At 39.7% G+C, this 19,919-nt stretch overlaps 1 protein-coding gene across 1 annotated transcript; it reads left to right on the forward strand.

Annotated features, from left to right (window-relative positions):
* The first annotated feature begins 4,912 nt into the window (after positions 1–4,912).
* otud5a (OTU deubiquitinase 5a) lies at positions 4,913–19,873 on the forward strand. Its single transcript, XM_088331012.1, has 9 exons — positions 4,913–5,785; positions 8,669–8,762; positions 9,234–9,298; positions 9,531–9,687; positions 11,473–11,621; positions 13,069–13,254; positions 14,067–14,271; positions 15,490–15,561; positions 18,028–19,873. The coding sequence occupies exons 1-9, from the start codon at positions 5,189–5,191 to the stop codon at positions 18,162–18,164; spliced, it is 1,662 nt and encodes a 553-aa protein (XP_088187138.1). The 5' UTR covers positions 4,913–5,188; the 3' UTR covers positions 18,165–19,873.
* The last annotated feature ends 46 nt before the right edge of the window (positions 19,874–19,919 follow it).

The following is a 19,919-nucleotide window of genomic DNA, read 5'->3' on the forward strand; positions in this document are numbered from 1 at the left end:
ATGTTACCAACAGGGATCTCAAAGATCCGGTCCATACTTTCAAAGTAAATGTAAGTAAACAAACTAGATTCACGTCAAAACAACGGGTGTGTGATACTTCATATTTTGGTATTAATCCGAAACAAGTTGATACAGGGTACTATTGATCGATACCTATCCTATACTCCTTGCTTAGAAATGTCATGAATTGTCCCACCTTGCGTTAGTTTATTATTACGATAAACAAAGCACGAAGATTTGAGGAAAGAATTACAAGGCAAAATGTGTAAAATAAATATTAATATTTATATTTATATTCCAACAATTTCAGAACAAAACTCAAGGGAGTAAAAAAAAAAGCAAATACATCCATTTCTACATGACAACAACTTCCATCCCAAACTTTTTTGAAAATACATTTGGAAAGTGCAAATAGTGTAAACAATACAGTGTAAAAAGGCCCTTAAAGGGATAGTGTGTCATATTTAGTACTTCCTAGTCTTACAAATAAGAATTTAATTCAGTGAAAAAAAAAACATTCATCCATCCATTATATGCGGGGGTGCTTGAGCCCATCCTAGCTTTCTTCGGGCAGTGGGCAGGGGACAGGGGACACCCTGAACTGGTTTCCAGCGAGGCGCAGGACACACAGGGACAGACAATTCGCTCACTCATTCACACCTTGGGACAATTTGGACCAGCCAATTAACCTAACATGCATGTTTTTGGAATGTGGGAGGAGTGCCCGGAGGAAACCCACACAGGCACGGGGAGAACATGCAAACTCCACACAAGAGGAACTGTACCGCACACGCGCTAACCACTGCGCCGCCGTGCTGACCCCCCCCAAAAAAATTGATTTGAAAATACATGAAATATCATACAAATATTATTTTTTTTTTAAAATCATTGGTCGAGAAAATTGTATTTCTTTTACAACATGGAATCCCCACTTATGATCGGGCGATGGTGTAATTGTAATCCTGTGCAGTCCTTTGAGGCATCTTGCGATTAAGGGCTGTACAAATAAATGTGACTTGACTTAAGTTGGCGCCATGTTTGTCTGCCATCCTGCTGCCATGTTCTGCCGTGTAACACACTGTCTCTCGCTCGTTCCAGACAACATGGTAACATCTAGTGGTCAAATATTAAACATTGGGGCTTTAACAGTATGAAAAATAAAATACTTCTACTAAACAACGGATTTTGAACAAAACTAGAGAGTGTTAAACCAGAAAAGGAACATTGTAAAAAAAAATACAAAGCATTAAAATACCTTCCTTTGCACAATATTTTGAATATAGAGTCAGCGGTGAACACATAGAAATTGGATCCAAAATTAAAAGTTATACGGTGTGTATGATCTTACGACCCCCAAACAGTACTAATAGTACTATATTACAGTGCAGGTTAAAATGGGAAAACTGTATCTATCCCAAGACAATATCATCAATTCAATCCAATTACCCGCTCAGTATCGATAATATCAGTATCTAATTGCATCCGCCCACCCTTAGAAATGGTAAATGGTCTGCATTTATATTGCGCTTTTCAAGTCAATGAAGACCTCCCAAAGCGCTTTACAATGTGCTTCACACTTACCCATTCACACATACCCATTCACACACCAATAGGGAGTCAGCCATGCAAGGCACCTACCAGCTTATTGGGGGCATTTGGGATTCAGTGTCTTGCCCAAGGACACTTTGACATATCATAACTATATAAAACTAGTAAAAGAACATAAAGTATCATAGTATTAATTTAATACATTTAAGTTTTCTTTTAAATCTTTTATAGCCAAACACTAACATTTTATACTCAGAGCTTGAAATCATAAAGACCAAGGGTGTCAAACTGATTTTCACCAAGGGCCACATCAGCATAATGGTTGTCCTTAAAGGGCCTGATGTAATTTATTAATGTAACTAAATGTATTTGTGTATTTGTGTTCTTTTGTGACAGCAATGGTTTTCACTGGGGAATTCTCCCATGGATGCCATCTTTGGCTAGTGTCTTTCTTATAGTGAAGTCATGAAAACTAACCAGACTGCTTTGCTATATCAAGACCAGGACAACTCTCTGTGGTTGACAGGATAATGAATTCTGGTGTTTTCCTGAAGGACAATGTCTGGCCATTATTCTGTGCGATCAAACTGAAGCGCTCCTGGATCATGCAGTGGGTCACTGATCCAAAAAACACCAACAAGTCCACCCCTGAATGGCTAAAAAAAACAAAATAAAGGTGCTGGAGTGGCCAAGTCAAAGTCCGGATTTAAATCCAATTGCGATTCTGTTGTGTGACCCTTATCGAGCAGCTCATGCTTGAAAACCCTCCAATATGGCAGATTTTAAACAATTTTGCAAAGAGGAGTGGGCCAAAATTCCTAAACAGCATTGTGAAAGACATCTCAATAATCTCAATAATCGTAAATGTTTGATTTCTGTTATCACTGCCAAAGGTGGCCCACCTTGCTATTAGGTTCAGGGGACGATTCATTTTCACATAGTTTTTTTTTGTGCCTTAATAAACGGAATTTACATTTCAAAACAGCATTTTGTATTTCCTTGGGTTGTCTCTGTGTGGTATTAAAATTGATTTTATGATATGAAACCTGCGTGTGATAAATATGCAAAAACACAGAAATCAGAAAGGGGGCAAATACTTTTTCACGGAACTGTTTTTTCACCTATTTTTCAAACAACTTCAAGTACTGTATATACTCGCACATAAGCCTACGTCACATTTCAGCAACCCCCTGAAATTGCTTTAAAATATCTACATACTAAAGAAATTCCAAATATTATTAAAACGGTGTACTTAAACACAGAAGATGATTTGATTATTCAATTAATAAACATAAATATACCATTAAAAAACAAAACATATACCATTTTGAAACTATTTACTGTGTCTTCCAGCAGCGCTTCGATGGCAGACAGTTCGGAATCATATCCTTCCTCAACTCGATCGTTGTTGTAAATGTTTTTGACTTTTCCTTCCCCTTATCGCTAACTTTTCTTAGGTCTGTTTGGAATTAAAATATCAAAATGTACTGTTTACCAAATTGTTCGAATTAGTTACCTGACTCCATTAACACAACACAATCTACATTCACCCAACAATTTATGCACGCTCGTTTCCTGAGGGAAAAGATGAACAAGAAAGCCGACATTTTAACACGGGGGCTGATTTAATTTCATTAACAATTTAACCAAGTGTACTCCATCGAAAACGGCCGAATTAGTGACGTTGGAGTCTGTGTGAAGCCTTCTTCTTAAGTCCTTTAGCTTTCTTCTTATTGGCCCACGTCTCCCTGCAAGATGGTGTGCCCGCTCCTTCCATGGGCGTGCCAATGAAGCCTTCTGGGCTACACCATCTTGGAAAAGAGCGTCGCGATGTCTGGAATAATCAAAACATCACAGAGCGTTTCTACGTCATCAGGGCCTTTCTGCGTCTGGATGTGCTTATTATCTTATCAGCCTTACGTCCCATTCCCACCGTTCCTGTAAACAACATTTTCTACTAGGGTGCCCTGCCATCGCACACAACCCAGCCAGTGAATATCTTTTGCATGAAATGTAATTTGTATTCGATCGTATAAAATCCTTTAAGGTCAAATGTATAAAATCCTTCAGGACCCATAGTTATGGGCAGAAAGGGGAAATAAAACCAAGATATCACAATAAAAGGTGATGTGGTCCCCTCTCAAACACGCCGATTGACTGGACAGGTAAAAGAGATTGAGCAGGGCATTTCTGCCATCTACGGTTAAGGAGTGTAATTATCCTCTGTTTTTTCTTCTTCGTAGCATTATTTTGCCAAGGAGACAGGCCCCGACCCCCTTTTGGGCCCCAACCCACAAGATGAGAAACACTGATGAAAAAAAAATACACATCTCTCGACTTATTGGTATTTAAAATAATTTACATCTATACGAGTGTTTAGGGGGCAGCACGGCACCGCAGTGGTTAGCACGTGTGCAGCACAGTTCTGAAATGAAATGATCTGCATTTATATAGCGCTTTTCAAGTCAATGACTTCCCAAAGCGCTTTACATTGTGCGTCACATTTCCCAATAGCGGCAGTGATGTGTGCAGCCATGTAAGGCGCTAACCTGCTTGTTGGGGGTACAGTGTCTTACCCAAGGACACTTCGGCATGTAACACGGACAAGCCGGGATTCGAACTGGGATCCCTTAATCCTAAAACGATTGCTCTAACTCCTGAGCTACTGCCTGAGGTCGTGAGATCGGACCTTCCTGTGTGAAGTTTGCATGTTCTCCCCGTGCTTCCGTGGGTATCCTCCAGGCACTCCGGTTTCCTCCCACACTCCAAAAAGATGCATGTCAGGTTAATTGGCCGGTCCAAATTGTCCCCAGGTGTGAATAAGCGAGTGAATTGTCTGTTTTTGTGTGCCCTACGACTGTCTGGCAACCAGTTCAGGGTGCCCCATGCCCACTGCCCGAAGATAGCTGGGATGGGCTCCAGCACCCCTGCAACCCTTCTGAGGATAAGCAGTGCAGATAATGGATGGATATATGATAGTTCACGTCTTTTTGCTTGTTGTACAATGCTTTTTCAATGAATGTTTTCTTTCTACCACTAGGAGTCGCTAAATAGTACACAATGTCCTCTTAATTGATGTAACTATTTTATAAAAGACTATAAATGCAGTTTAAACGTCAAACGCTCACTTGTGGAATGGTTATGACATCAGCGCTAAAAAGTAATTAGCAGAGCGATGAGCAGTATTTTTCACTCAGTGGCAAAAAATATATATAAAGTATAAATAAATTGGCTGTACTTGCCCAAGACACACCACAGGAAATGTTGCCCTCGTGGTTAAACCAACCAATATATTTTTTATTTATTCGCGGCAGCTACGTTGATCGTGTCGTAAGCACGCGCCCTGACCCGGAAATGACGCAACCGGGCCCGTCAGACTGTGTTGATGTTTTGTGCACGAGCTGCCCGCTCGGGAAGACGAAGACGTGTTTGTTGTTTTTTTCTCGTCTATTTGAATGCTGTAATTCTTCCGAACGTCGATGGGAATCGTCGTGGCGTCGACGGCAAACATTTGCTCGATGATTCGCGGTTAGTCAGCTAGCTCGACGCCGAACTCATCCAGTCTTTTGATCCAAAAAGGCGGACTGACTCGTCGCCCTCTACCCCGACACCCTACCCCCCGTCCCTGCTCCTCCCCACCATGACGATCCTGCCCAAAAAGAAACCCAGCGCCGGTGTCGCGGACCACGCCGATGACAGCGACCGACGGAACGTCGCGGACCCTCACCAGCATCCCCACCCTCACACGGGGAGGACCGGAGCTCGGCCCAGGGCTTCTCCTCCGCCGTGGACGTATCAGCCTGCGCCGCCTTCCGCCAGAGACGAGCGGCGGAGTATCGAGGCGAGCTCCCGGTCGCAGCAGGCCTCGCCTCCACCTGGTGGCTCCGTGGCCTCCGCGGGGCCGTGTGACGGCAGGGAAGGTGGCGGGGTCGGTGTTGGCAGCGGCGGCCTTGTTGCCTCCTCCCGCGGGGACTTGGTTGTGCAGGCCGGCGTCGTGGGCTGCGGTGGGAGTATAGGCGGTTGCTGCTCCGGGCCTGGACTTAGTAAAAGGCGGAGGCAAGCGGGAACATGCTCCGGTTCGGCGGCGTTGGCTGGAGGAGGACAGGCTGGTGTGAGTGGTCCTGGTGGCGTAGGTTCCAGCCAAGAAACGGACGAGGGAGCCGGCGGCAACAATAGCGAGGACGAGTACGAAAACGCCGCTCGCCTGCAGTCTGTTGACCCGGCAACGGCCGAGCAGGTAAGCCGGAGAAAAGATAGCTAACCAGCCGGAGAAAAGATAGCTAACTACCTGTGGGGGTTCTGGTTGCGCTTAAAATAGACCCCGAATGACGCTGGTTCTAGGGCAGGAATGTCAAACTCAGCTTGAGTCTGGTACCGGACCCAGATGTTCACGTCTCAGTCAGGCCAGATCGGTTAAATCTTTTCAACTCGAAATGTATTGCCTTGTTTTTCCAGTTTTAACTTTTATCATTCATACTACTTTAATAGCCTACACTACATATTATCATCACGGATGACAAGGAATCTCTTCTAAGCATACCACATTTATTCAGAAACAATGGGCAAAACATTATTTCAATGTTTGACACTAAATGTGCTAACTGGTTTATTCAATTCAGTGAATGCAGCTTTACACCTGAACCAACTCACCACACTATATACAAACTCAAGCGGGAGCTATGAAAAAATATATAATTTTTCCCTTAATCGTCGTACTGGTTCCAAAATATAAAAATGAAATTGAGCTGGGCCTACTACTGAGAGTATGTTCCCCACGTGCTGCCCATCAGTTGAGAGGGGTGTGGGCACGGGTCGGGCTAGCGGACGTTGCTGGCATGGTTCGGCAGGGGCCCGGGGTGTCGCGCTCTGCCAAAGCGCAGTGTTTGTAGCTCTGCACCACCCCTTTCCTCTTTACAGCAGCTCACAACTTTCCTACTGTCACTCCGTCTCTTCTCTGACCTTGATAGAAACCATGTCCCACCTTTGTCCTTGGCCTGTCTCCCCTCGGTGCCATCGCTGTCCACCCTCGAAACGTAAAGGCAGTCGCCGGGTACCTAACATTAGGGTTTAAGTACGTGCCATATTTTCAGAAGAACACGTCATGTTGCGAAATGCGAATTTCCACTTCCTGTTATTAATTCAATCAGTCTGCGTGCTTAACGTCAGCTCCATTACACATTTACTGTTTTTTTAGCAGCCGGGGAGAGCATTTGGTTTGCATTTCTTTTAAAGAAGTTACAACTTTTGATGGTGGGCTGTATTCAATAGGCCGGGTTTGGCCCTTGAGTTGTATGTTTGACATTCCTGTTCTCTGGTCACGTCAATCACGTCGTAGGCATAGCATCACTTGATTGGGTCTACTAGCATTCAAAAACTCATTGACGAACAGAAAACGTACAAAATATTGATTGCTGTATTGAAGTACATAATTTTAGGTAACCACACATTACGTGGACTTTTAATTTTCTAGACAATTGATGTATTTACACTTGATTAGATACTGATTGTTGATGGTTTAGGAGGCCAATATTCTGTTGTGATATTTCACAATGCTCGCCTTGATTTTTATTTATTTTTTAATGTTCGAAAAATAGGGAAGGCTTTTTAATGTACCAGCGTTTGTGTCTGCCTTATAGTGACAATTTAACATCATGAGAGGAAAGAAATTGAATTTTGATTTTAGTAATAGTGAAACTTGAAAGAAGGAAGTTTAGTTAAAATTAATGTGCATTCCTATTAAAAATGTCATTTTTTTTACCTTCTATCCATTTCTATTATTCACTTTACACCACAAAATGACTGTGAAATCTCATGATTCACATAAACCAGGGGACTCAAACGCTATTTACTTGGGGGCTGCCATAGTTGGTGTGGGTGAGGTTGGGCCAAATCGAATCTTCCACAAAGAAAATCTGATAAAACGCTCCACTGCTCTCAAATATTGTTTTCTAAAATTCGCTAAACAATAATATAAATATAATTATATCAAGTCAAGTCATGTTTATTTGTATAGCCCTTAATCATAACAAGCCTCAAATGGCTGTACAAACTCCAGACTACCGTTACACCATCACTTGATTTAAAACCCACATTAGGGCAAGGACAAACAAAAAACCTCAGCATAATTTGCTACAGGTGCACTTAAAACAATATTGTTTATTACTCAGTGCTTCTTGGTGGGGAAAAACAGTTGTCATTCATTATTAAAAAGAATATTGATTCAAATGATAAGCAAAAATACATCTTTTATCTTATAAATGTGCATTATTTTTAAATACTTGTAGGTAAATGGTCTGCTTTTCAAGTCAATGAAGACCTCCCAAAGGGCTTTACAATGTGCTTAACACTTACCCATTCACTCACACACCAATAGGTAGTCAGCCAAGCAAGGGGCCTACCTGCTTATTGGGGGCATTAGGGATTCAGTGTCAAGAATTAAGATTCTCATGTACAGAGCGATGACATAATTTTCCGCCATCTTGCTGCTATAGGTACCCAAACAAACAGGCTGCTCAATAAAAGAAAAATTGTGCTTTAAGTTCACTTTGTAGTTGGGATTCTTACTGATTTTTAGCAATTGTTTTCGGTTGCTGTATTTTGCTGTGCAACATCTAGTGGTCAAATAATACACAATGTTCTTTTAACTGTCACATTAAGGCATTGGCCTTAAACTATCAATTAAGCAATAGGCTGAAAGTTTGAGACCCCTGACATACAAAAGGATATCAAGGCACTTTGGGTGGCTGTAATGGGACATATTTTAATTATGGTTTTATTTCTGTCACAGACAAGAACACTGGAAAATTAATTGCTCCCATATTAAAAATGATTTGATATTTTGATATAATAAATTATTATAGTAAATTTTAATTCATGGTCAAATATTTTTTCAGTCAGGTGTTCCAATCTCTTCAGTCAAAGTGTGTGCTCTTTGCCTCGCCTGTGCAGCTCCACTACTCAAGAAAAGAGTTCAAGTGAGCTGGCAACAGGCCATGCAGGATTGGAGCTTGTTTTAGAACGGCAAAGTGTTCAAACAGAGCAGGAACACAGGAAGTTACTCGGAAACTAAGGACATTCTGGCTGTTATGATGCTAATCAATAATTGTGATGCTTTTTGCAGCAAGAAAACTGGTTTGAAAAAACTCTACAGGACAAGAAAGGTTTCGTTATTAAAAAGATGAAGGAGGATGGTGCTTGTCTCTTCAGAGCTGTAGGTGAGTAATACATTTTACCAAATCTTTCACGTTTTTGGAAATATGGTTTACTGCTTGGTCATTTTAACTTTCCTGTTACTAAGGAGGGACAAATGAAGTTCAGGTACACCTGTTTTGAGAACCCAAGTTATTTGTTCACTTTCAGTTGTTTGGCAATAACCAAAGAAATACAAAACAGAACTGTTGTTTGTATTGGCTAAGGGCCATTCATGCATTATTCCCACAATGTTCCTCAAACATTTATACACACTCTATTCTGTGTACCACTAACAATAAAGAAGCATTTTCTGGTTTGTGAGGGAGTAAGATTAGAATCACTTGACATGAGAGTAAATTGCATTACGAGCTTGGTCATCAAGTAAATTGAATTAGTCTTCTTCTGCATCTTCATAGCTTACCGGTCAACAGGGTGGCTAGAAAAGGCAAAGATCACCATTAACAAATATGTATTCCTTTGTGTGTGTGTATCAGCTGACCAGGTATATGGTGATCAGGACATGCACGAAGTGGTGAGGAAACATTGCATGGACTATCTGGTAAGTTCTTTATTCGCATAACTTTTTCCAATGCATTTAAGTATGTTAAACATTGGGTTTATAAGGGAAGATAGTAAATTAGGATACTTTTATTGTCTTAATTTTTATTTGGCAACTAAACCGATAGACTGAAATATATCAGTCGAATGTATCTGTATATTTGAAATACTAGTTGTAGAAAATATTCTATTAATTTTATGTAGGTTTTTTGAAGTTGACTTTTTCCTCACAGATGAAGAATGCAGACTATTTTTCCAACTACGTGACAGAGGACTTTACCACATACATCAACAGGAAAAGGAAAAATAATTGCCATGGCAACCACATTGAGATGCAGGCCATGGCTGAGATGTACAACAGGCCAGTTGAGGTGTACCAGTACGGCACAGGTGCCCTCTACTTATTCTCATCTTGTTATTAAATTGTTAACTAGGGCAACCATAGTTAGTCAACTATTTAGGAAAAATTAAGTTATATGCGCCATCCTCTTTGCAGGGATGATTATCTATTCCGTGGGTACATGGGATAATGTTTCAGCAATCATAGAAATATAAATTAGTAACATAACTGCAATGTTTACTACACAATGTAAAACTTCTGATTAGCCCCGCCTTATCAAGCTATATACATATTGTGTTTTATTTTTATGAAATCATTTGCCACACCAGAGATTCTCCGATGGGGTCCTAGTACGTTTGTGGGTACATGATTGCATTTCAAGTGTTTCTTGAGATTTTAAAAAGTAAAACAAAAACAATACTTTGAAGGTTATCTTTTGTGGAACAGTTGTTTTGTAAAATACAAGTTCCAAGGTTTTCACTGAAGCACTGTTAAAACACCTAATACAATTGGGTCTTGTAATTTGCAGAATTAAAGTGTTAACAATACTTGATTTCTGCAACTTTGCTCTAGGCCTGCACGATTAACCTAAATCTAATTTATATCACGAATTGACGTAGTGCGATTTTGCAATCATAAGGTACTGTGTTTTTTTTTCAAGGATTTATAGTTTGTTATTTGATTGATGGAGTGTTTGTCCAACTAGAACGGCGCAATATGGACCAAATGCCATATAGAGTAAATGCGCTGGTGTGTCACTCGCTGTTTTTTTTCTTCCTCTGACTCGCCATTTGTGTTTATTGTTTTATTAGTTAATTAACATGTTTTTGGGGGTGCCCAAATTCTACCCACCCACCCCAAAATTGTAGCATTTTTAAAACACCTTTTCCTTAAAAAACACAGGATAATCTTAAACATGATGAAAAACGCTGGATAAAAAAACAATTAAAAAGGAAAAATAAACAAAAATGTGAACAACGCAGAGTTGGAAATGCTCCACTGCCTTGAAATAGTTACCTCCATTTAATTCCTAGCGCTGCTCTAGAGTTAGGGTCCGTGTGAAACTGGGTCAAATCAGGTTTTTCACTAGAAAAACTGATTTAAAAACATTCCACTGTTCTCAAATAGATTCTTTAAATTGCTATGCCAAATAAGATCTTAAAAAACTTTTAAGAATTAAGGTCAATAGATGCATTTGTCTTTTGCATGGGCTTTTTGACCGTAAAGGGGCAATGTGTATTATTTGACCACTAGATGTTGCTCTATTTTGTGTAGTGCAACCAATAAACAAGTGCAAGAAAGAATACAAACTATGGAGACTCAAAGTGACCAAAATGCTCAATTTCACCTCCCATTTTCTTGCCAAGCCTTTTTGGAGATTTTTAGTTACCCTTGGCAGCAAGATTGCTGACCATTAGCTCATGTCATGTAAAATAAATGCAACCTTCTCAAGCAAGGACTTTTAAAAAATGCATGTTTATATCATAGTTCATGTATTTTATATTTGAAATAAATATTGTTCATTTTAATCTTTTTTTATACCACTAAGGGGCGATAACAAATACGACAGTCCCTTGAAACTTTCATATTACAAATACGGCGTCAAGAATCACCCCGCGGGCTGCAATTGACCCCCAGGCTGCATGTTATAAAACAACACAGAATGTGATTCTGTAAATCGAAAATCGCATTGAAATTGCAACACTGGTCTAAAAAATGGCAATTAGGTTTTTTTCCCAAAATTGTGCAACCCTACTCTGCTCTGTTAATTAAACTCATTGTAACTCTTGATTATCTGCGTCAGTGCTAAGCCCTGTCACCTCTTTTTGCCTCAGAGCCCATCAACACCTTCCATGGCATCCACCAAAATAACGATGAGCCTATCCGAGTGAGCTACCATCGTAACATCCATTACAACTCTGTGGTCAACCCCAACAAAGCCACCATTGGTGTGGGGCTTGGACTTCCTGCCTTTAAGCCAGGGGTAGGAACCTGCATCCTTGCCCAAAGTTTTTTGTTGATGTCACATAGATCATATGATGCTTTAGTTGGTGCAGCTGACCAAATGCAGAGAGCCCTTGCTACTTCGCGCTTCTATTAACTTTTTGCAGTTCGTTACATTGAAAATAAATCATTCAATCAAATTGAACTCTGAGGAAAGTCAGAAGAGTGCAAACAAATTGTGATTACAAGCGGGTGCTCCGTAGATTATTATCGGGTTCCAGAAGCAACCGGCGGCGTTTGAGAGAAGGCAAGCGCGATGCTGCTGATCCTGCCTACTGCTATGGCTAAGCTAACAACTCGCCTAAGCAACCGCTGCGGGCCCTGTATTGTGCCAACGGCCGGTCCACTAGCCATGAGACAGACGATCTGGAGCTCAACTTGTGGGAATCTGCTACATTCGGGACGGTTTTATTTTAATCATCGCAGAGATCTGGCTCATTTCGAGGACACTCGATGCTATCCAGCCGCTCTCTAAATTGCTTTCTTACACTGAAAGGAAAAGCCCTCCAATCGGTTTTACTTTTGTATAATGACAAAACCATTCATTTCACTGCAAGAATTAGTTGTGTGATATTATTGTAGCTCCATAGTGGTTATTGTGTTACAGTCGTATACTCCAGTTTCTAATGATGTCATCCCGAGGTAAGTTGAACCCCTTTGGGTTTTTATGAAGGTGCACACTACTTGACGGCTTTTCACTTTTCGCAGGTGGTTGTGGTCCCTGTTATCCGCTAAAAACCAAGGGATCTCTATGCTGCAATTTAGTTACACAAGTTACTTTACAGATTACCGCAGGCATTGAATATTTAAAACGAAATAGTTAGAAAAACATATTTAAATACAAAATTACAAAATTGAACGTTTGTTGCAGTTTTTTTTTATTGCTTATAAAATGACATTGTTTAAGCGATAAGCTTGGGATCTGTATCAAAAAATACTCTCAGCAACAGGCTTCAGGTTGTGGTTAAAGGTTTGAATTATTCTGCAATGTGTAGCATAAATGTTGTGCTGTTAATAGATTATTTGGGAGCCTTCTCCACAATAGCAACACATGAGGTTCCTCAATGAAAAGTGTTGCAGGAATGTCTTATTTTTCTTTATTTGAGATATAAAACAACTCATTAAATTAAATCTCTTTCCAATGTTCAGTTAAAACAATTTTCTAAAACATTTCACCAAATATACCTTAACATGAAGTATTTAACATTGTGTTTATGTGCTCTTTGATAATTAATCCCACTGTCGGGGCACATAAGCATTGAAGTGCTGATCATCATTTCTAAGATAACGTTAGGTATGTAGCATTTGAATTTTTTCTTTAAATTCTACATTTAAGGGGTTGGCAGGAACTTCGAACACAAAACTATTCAGATACAACATATCAAAAAGTTACACGATATTCTGACTTTTTTGTACGGCTTACCCAGTATGCCGACCAATCCTTGATGAAGTCCGCCATCAAGACATCCGAGGAGTCTTGGATTGAGCAGCAGATGTTGGAGGACAAAAAGCGAGCAAGCGACTGGGAGGCGACATGTGAGGCCATCGAAGAGCAGGTGGCCAGGGAGTCGTACCTGCAGTGGCTTCGGGATCAGGAGAAGCAGGCCCGGCAGGTCAGTGCGCTGTCTACTAGTATTTTACGCAACTTTATTTACATGGAAGTTTTCAAAAAGAATAATGGCAAAGGTTAAACTAAAGACAATTATAATTTGACCATTTTTAGGGGAACATTTACAACCGAATATTCAACACATGCGTATCAGCTAATCAATCTAGTGACGTTACTCACTCAGCTGCACCCTTTAAATGGACTTGCACCCAAACATTTTTTTTTCTGCATTCTCTTTTATTCGATTTCTAGACCTCATGTTTGTTACATGGCATTTACATTTATTTGAATAATTTTACTGTGCCGTGGGTCTTAAAATAGCAGCTTTAACGGATTTAAAGGGTCAGGTAATGATCACAAGCGGCTCACCTGCTTTCTGAGTCCGGTCATGTGACTCAAACAGACCCTATAGGCAATGTGTTGCCATTTTCAAGTGACAGCCAATGGCAGTGCAGGAAAACAGATGCCCCCTGAGGTGGACGAAATTAAGGTGATTAATCCATACGGCAGAAATGTAAAAAAAAATACTATTATGACTTTCAAGACCAATGGCCATGTACAAGTATACAACATTCTGTAAATACAATTTCTATTTAACTTAACAAAAGCATTATAAAATAATTCATACGAATCCATAAGTAATCCTTCATTTTGAGCTAATTGGCCTACTCCAAAACAAAATGATTTCCATGAGATAATCCAAAATATTCTGTCTTTAAAAAAATACGAATTCCCATTTTTTTAACTTGCATCTTTGTGGATGTCAGTGGAAGTACATTCTGTCTACTACTGATAAGGTAATTTCTTCCACTCCAGCCCAGGAAAGCAAGCGCCACCTGCAGTTCTGCAACAGCGGCAGCCTCCAGTTGCCTGGAGGATTGGGCTGCTCGGTCACCACGGCAACGAGAGACTGACCCTGCCCACTCAGACCTCAGCAGCACCCCATCAACGGTCATGAAGCCACCTTCCCCCTCTGGTGCTGCTCTTATCCTCAACAAACCTCCATCGCCTTGTGCGCCAGGTAACACTCACCGATGACCTGGGCTTCTAAAATGTGGAATTTTCTGGAAAATCTTTGGTAAATTCAAGTTGCATGATGGGTTTTGGGGAACGCTTTTTGTGTGAAACATTCTTGAATGAAAACAAATTAAATTGTATGTTTCAGTTTTAAAAATGCTTAAAATTGTAGAAGCCCAAATTCACAGGCATCGAATTAGCCACTGTGTTTCAATCAGTATCTCGCAGCTCACAGATCCTTTAACCAAACGTCATAGGGTTATCACTTCCTGTGGTGTATCTTGTGCAAGTACAGCCTAGTAGCGCCCATCACTCTCCAGGCCAGATGATATATCAGTCCCCACCTAAAACCTGCTTCCCTAAAACAAGAGGAGCAAGTGAGAGAATAAGGCTGCTTCAAAGTAAAGCTCACACTTGCTCCTCTTACCCAGTTTTTAAAATAAAAAAGCCGATACCGATATCAGTCAAATTCCCGAATGTCGGATTTAAAAAATGCATTTTAAATTTCCTTCTTTATTCAAATATTAAAGTTTTGCACAAATAGAAAAATAGTGCACAAAACAACAACATATTCTCTAGTATAAAACTATAAAAATTCCAAGTGTTTGTCAAATACTCAAACAATGAACATAATAGAGGTTCGAGGCCGAATAGAAACATTTGTTGGCCTTAAGAGGGATGCCACCAGGACACAGCACAAGGAATGGTGCCGTTATGACGCAAGTGGTTAAGAATTCCAACCAACCGTATTTATATTGATATGGGACACAGCCTCTGGCATAATTATTAATTCATAGGTTTTACCAGATCAGCTGACATCACACACACAGTAAAATAAAATGCGCTGAAGAATTAGCTTTTTTTTTTTGGAGAGTCGGTTTGGCGGTTTTGTTGAATTTTGTCTTAAATCATATGGTGTGGCTCTCTCAAAAAAAACATCAAAATATTGTTGCATTTATGGCTCTTTGGGTCAAAAAGGTTCCCAACCTTTTGTCCATTATTTCGTAATTGTGTTATCAGAAGCTGACATGCTTTGCCTTATAACCAGAGCATATCCGTGTATGCATCTAAGAATCTGTGCATCCTTTTAGTTTGCAACACAAAATATGTAGATTTGAAAAAAACTCAGAGATTTGCAATCATACAGGTGAAATATTTTCCTGGGTGACTCTGAGCATGCACTTTTTAAATATGCGTTATATGTGTGTCTGTACGGTTGCAGGTCCAAGTAATCAGAGTCGTCATCATTTAGAGTACAGAGCCATCATGCAGGAGATGTCACCTACAGCCTTTGGTAAGATATACCAAGTATTGCCCACCATGTAGGCTTGGTAGTTTTTTTTTATTCCCTTTGAACTCTTTGTTTTTATGGTAAAATCTTAGTGACGCTCCCAATTTCAGGGGACTGAAAATCATCGGCCAATAATGTCCTTGAAACGAAACCGCTGGGACAAAAATGTATTGAGGCCAAAATTGTGATGTCATTGACATCGAATGCGTGGTAATCGTCAGGCCTGCACAGTAGCCGAACTCTGGTTAATTGTGACATGCTAACAGAGAATCAACGTACCACAGTTCAACATGTTAATAATGGTAAAATTTGGGCTATGGAGCGCACCTTATTATAAGCAGCACCCATTACGTTTTTGAATAAAAAGCCATTTTGTACATACATAAGCCGTACCTGACTATAAGTTGCATGTACCCACATTGAAACATGAGATATTAATAAAGAAGAAGGTACACAGAAAGAGTTTTAATAATATTTGGTACCTTAACCCTTTAACGTTCTGCTGGCCTGCCGGCTGACTTTTGATAAACAAATACATGTCTGTACGATGTCACCGGTCACTGAAATACGTCATACCACATATCATTGGAAAGCCTGAACTATTGGGACTTAAGATATAATGAGTACTTCAAAAAATAACCATCAGAGAAACATCACAGTCAGTCTAAAACAAGACACCCGAAAACTATCAAACCGGTGAACTCACCGTTACATCCCCTGGCATTCTTCAACTTCTTTGAATGTCTGCGAAAATGGCTTTGTTACATCAAGGACAATCCATAGAATCCAACGTGTCAAATATTTTCCAAAAACCCACAATAATGCGAGAGATAAATAGGAATCTGCCTTAAACATGACTGCTTTGTTGGATGTTTTTTCTGGTAATCGGTTAGCTTCACCACATTATTTCCGTTAACAAATGAACAAGACTCATAAAATTATTCCCAATATGGTAATTAGCCCTACCCGTTTTGATTGACACCTTTTCCATGATGAGGGTCTGTTCATGCTAGTTTTAATCATGCACAAAGTGCAAAGTTACATGAAACTTGCGTCTTCCTCGACACATATATTCCACATGCACACTCTTAGATTTTCTACTCTGGCGCTCCTGGCAGCCGATATAAAAAATGCCCAAATTAGCCGGTCATTGCATAATCCGAAGGGTTGAAAGCATGTGGAGAAAAAAACGCGGCTTACAGTCCGAATTTTACGGTAGTAAACACCTGTGTTGTATCCAGTAAGTTAGTCCCAGAAGTGTATTGGCTGTACTCAGAGGTGAGAATAACGTCATTATAACTAATGTTACGTAACAGGGTTATTTTTTCCTCAGTAACAGGGTAATTTAACTAATTAATTTTTCTGCTGTTACAACGCGGTTACCGTTACTGACTTGTCTAAAATGGTGCGTTACTTTAGATCAAGTGGGTTTCCGTTCTCCTCCGAGTTTTTCAAGTCACGTCTTTTCGGATGTCATGTCACCAAAATAGCGATTACGAATATTGTATATACTAAAGCGCCGAAAGAGAAGGCGGCTGTTGTCATTGCCTCTGCAACTGACCGCGACGTTAGCGAACGAAACGGCTCCAAGGTTCTTGGAGGAGATGAAACGGGAACCGGCTTTCCTTTAATCAACAGCTGGTTCCCTCCAAGAAGCCTTTTTTGTCTTATGATTGGTCAGTATCCATTTTGGGAGAATTATGTGTTGTTGACTTGAAAATTGTTTTGTAGTTTTTTTTTTTTTTTCGGTAGATTTATTTTCTAATTTTATTTACTGTATTTTTCAGTGTTACTGTGTTTATTTAACAATGTCAAGTTTATTATTTTTTTCATCATTTATCTCTTTTTTTTCGTCTTGTTATTGTATTTTGTTTTTGGTCTTATTTTCATTTAATTTATTAAACTCACTTCATATCGTTTGCTGCTGTTTGTTATTTAATATTGTTTACTATTTATATTTGCTGCACTTCGAGTGTAGGGAAAATCTGTTGCTGTTGAAGTGCAATAAATATTACAACGTTTTATAACACAACTACCTGTCTGTTCTTCCAACGACTCGAATACTGCTCAGAAAACTCCTTTGACATACAACAACTAAATAGTTACCTTCCCCGGTAACTAGTTGCTTTTACTATAGAATAATTGAGTTGCTAACTCATTTTTCAAACGCTGCCTCCATACCTATAACAACAGCTGCACTTGAGATATTACCTTTTTATATAAGGCAGTATCTAATATTATGCATCTCAGATTTTCATTGGAATTTGAAGTCATAAATGCAGGATACCAATTAGCAATATTGAAAATTTTTAGCTTCCAATGCTATCGTGCTATCAGCTGTGTCTAAGATGCTATAGCATTATAGACTACAAGCCATAAAATAAACACCTCGGTTGCTAATGTGCTTGGCGATTTTGTCAGTGGAAAAAAAACCTCTGTATTTATCATCTTTTTCCCCTTTTTTCAAAGGTCTAAGTGATTGGGAGGATGACGAAATCCTGGCATCAGTCCTGGCTGTTTCCCAGCAGGAATATTTAGACAGCATGAAACATCAGGGGGGCTCCGTACAACATCGAGAGCGGGAAGCGTCGCCTGACAGTAGCTGATGGACGCACATGCGTGACCTATGAATTCTTTGCCCCCAGTGAACCACTGAAGACAAAGCCAGAAGAAAGAATTAGTTATTTTCTTCATTTTTTTCACTCAAACCACATTCGTTTGTTCTTTCCCGCTTGTCATTTTATCCTTTCGGGAACCTGAGCAGGTTCTGGCTTTGCAAGCCAGTCAGGTGAACGCTAACCACAAAGTCACATGAGAGAGTTAATCCATGGGAACAAAAAATGCACTTTTTTTGCTTGCATGTTCCGCATTACGATGACCTATTATGACCACAAGTCAACTTTTGGCTACAGACAAACAATGTTGTCAGATGACCTCACTCAGATTCACATTTGTTTTTAAATTATTTATTCTGGTTTGCACAAGTCGCGCTGCTCTCAAAAAGTTTGGGATACTGGGCACATTCTCAGGGATGACTTCACTTTCACTTTCTGTTAACTTGCATGCACTTGTCAAATATTTGCATTTTTAATAGGATTTGATTAAACACCGATGCTCAATATTACAATTATTATTGCATTAGCGGAATTTGAGTTAACGCCTTCATGTTTTTGGTTTTTTAATCCTAATTTTTCCATTTGCTATTCAAAGAAAATGATGTTTCTCAGAGCTAGTGTAACAACCAATCACGCTTCACCTTCAGAAAGCAGGTGAACTGTCACCTGAGCTCTAAGCATTTATGATTTCACTACTCTGCGGTAATTAGCCAATTGATCGGAACCAAAAGGAATAAGACCAAGTGGATTTTGCTACTGGATTCATAAAACATATAGAGAACTTTAATTTCACTTGGAAAAAGAATGTAGTGCATTTGTGATTCAAGAAGAAATACTGCCCAATATCCCGCACTTTGTTTTGATTCGTCTGTTTATATATATATATATATATATATATATATATATATATATATATATATATAGGGATTCACGGCCTCTGCCACTAAGCTGTTGCACAGCAACCAAAACACAAACTGGCAAAGTCGCGGCGTCATCTTGTAAAGTGTAGTAGCTAACTAGCTGCTATGCTAATATACTGTTTGTGAAAACGAGATTTTCCTGTGCTGTGTTTTCTGATAGTAGTAGGCTGGGACAACAGGAAATTTATACAAGGTCAACATGTCTTCATGGTCTGTTGTACTTCAGTGGAAGGGAAAAACCACAGCAGCATAAAAGTGTTGTTGCTTAATGCGGCTGAACTGTTGTGGTTCTTTTTGACAAGTTAGCATGCTATCAGTTGAATTTCTGCTGGCTTGCAATTGCAAATTAAGTTTCCAATCTAGTTTGTACAGACAGATTGCCTTTGACTATGTAGCACAATAAAGTGTGTGGAAGGCTAATTTGATGGACAGTGGCACCTCCTACTACACTTTAACCGCTTGAAGTCTACCCCTCCTTGTTGTTGACCAGCGAGTTTAAGTTCCAGTGATAGCTTGACAATTTATTTTTTTAATGTTTGTCTTCTTACCACCACCACGACCACCACCATCATATTCAACATCCTTAGCTGCATGTTTAATCATGACCAATACCGACATGGAGAAAAGCGACGAACGAAAGACAAAAAAATAATTGTCGCACTTAAACTCTTTATGATTATTGTTATAATTAATAATATAAGTTTGTTTTTATTTTATCACTTGGGATGAAGATATGTTTTTTTTCTTGGAATAAAAACAGGAAAATTGTTTCAGATGGAATGTTGTGCGTGCTGTTATCATTGGGATCGTCCTATCACTGGGGATT

Source organism: Urocampus carinirostris, chromosome 3 (genome assembly GCF_059441175.1).
Source record: "Urocampus carinirostris isolate Australia breed hairy pipefish chromosome 3, RoL_Ucar_1.0, whole genome shotgun sequence".
Taxonomy (NCBI): Eukaryota; Metazoa; Chordata; class Actinopteri; order Syngnathiformes; family Syngnathidae; genus Urocampus; species Urocampus carinirostris.

Excerpts from the sequence above, each read along its gene's own strand:
- otud5a (XM_088331012.1), top strand. The coding sequence starts at position 5,189 with ATGACGATCCTGCCCAAAAAGAAACCCAGCGCCGGTGTCGCGGACCAC. Across the intron at positions 5,786-8,668 it reads ACCCGGCAACGGCCGAGCAG|CAAGAAAACTGGTTTGAAAA; the intron begins GTAAGCCGGAGA and ends TGCTTTTTGCAG. Across the intron at positions 11,622-13,068 it reads TTCCTGCCTTTAAGCCAGGG|TATGCCGACCAATCCTTGAT; the intron begins GTAGGAACCTGC and ends CGGCTTACCCAG.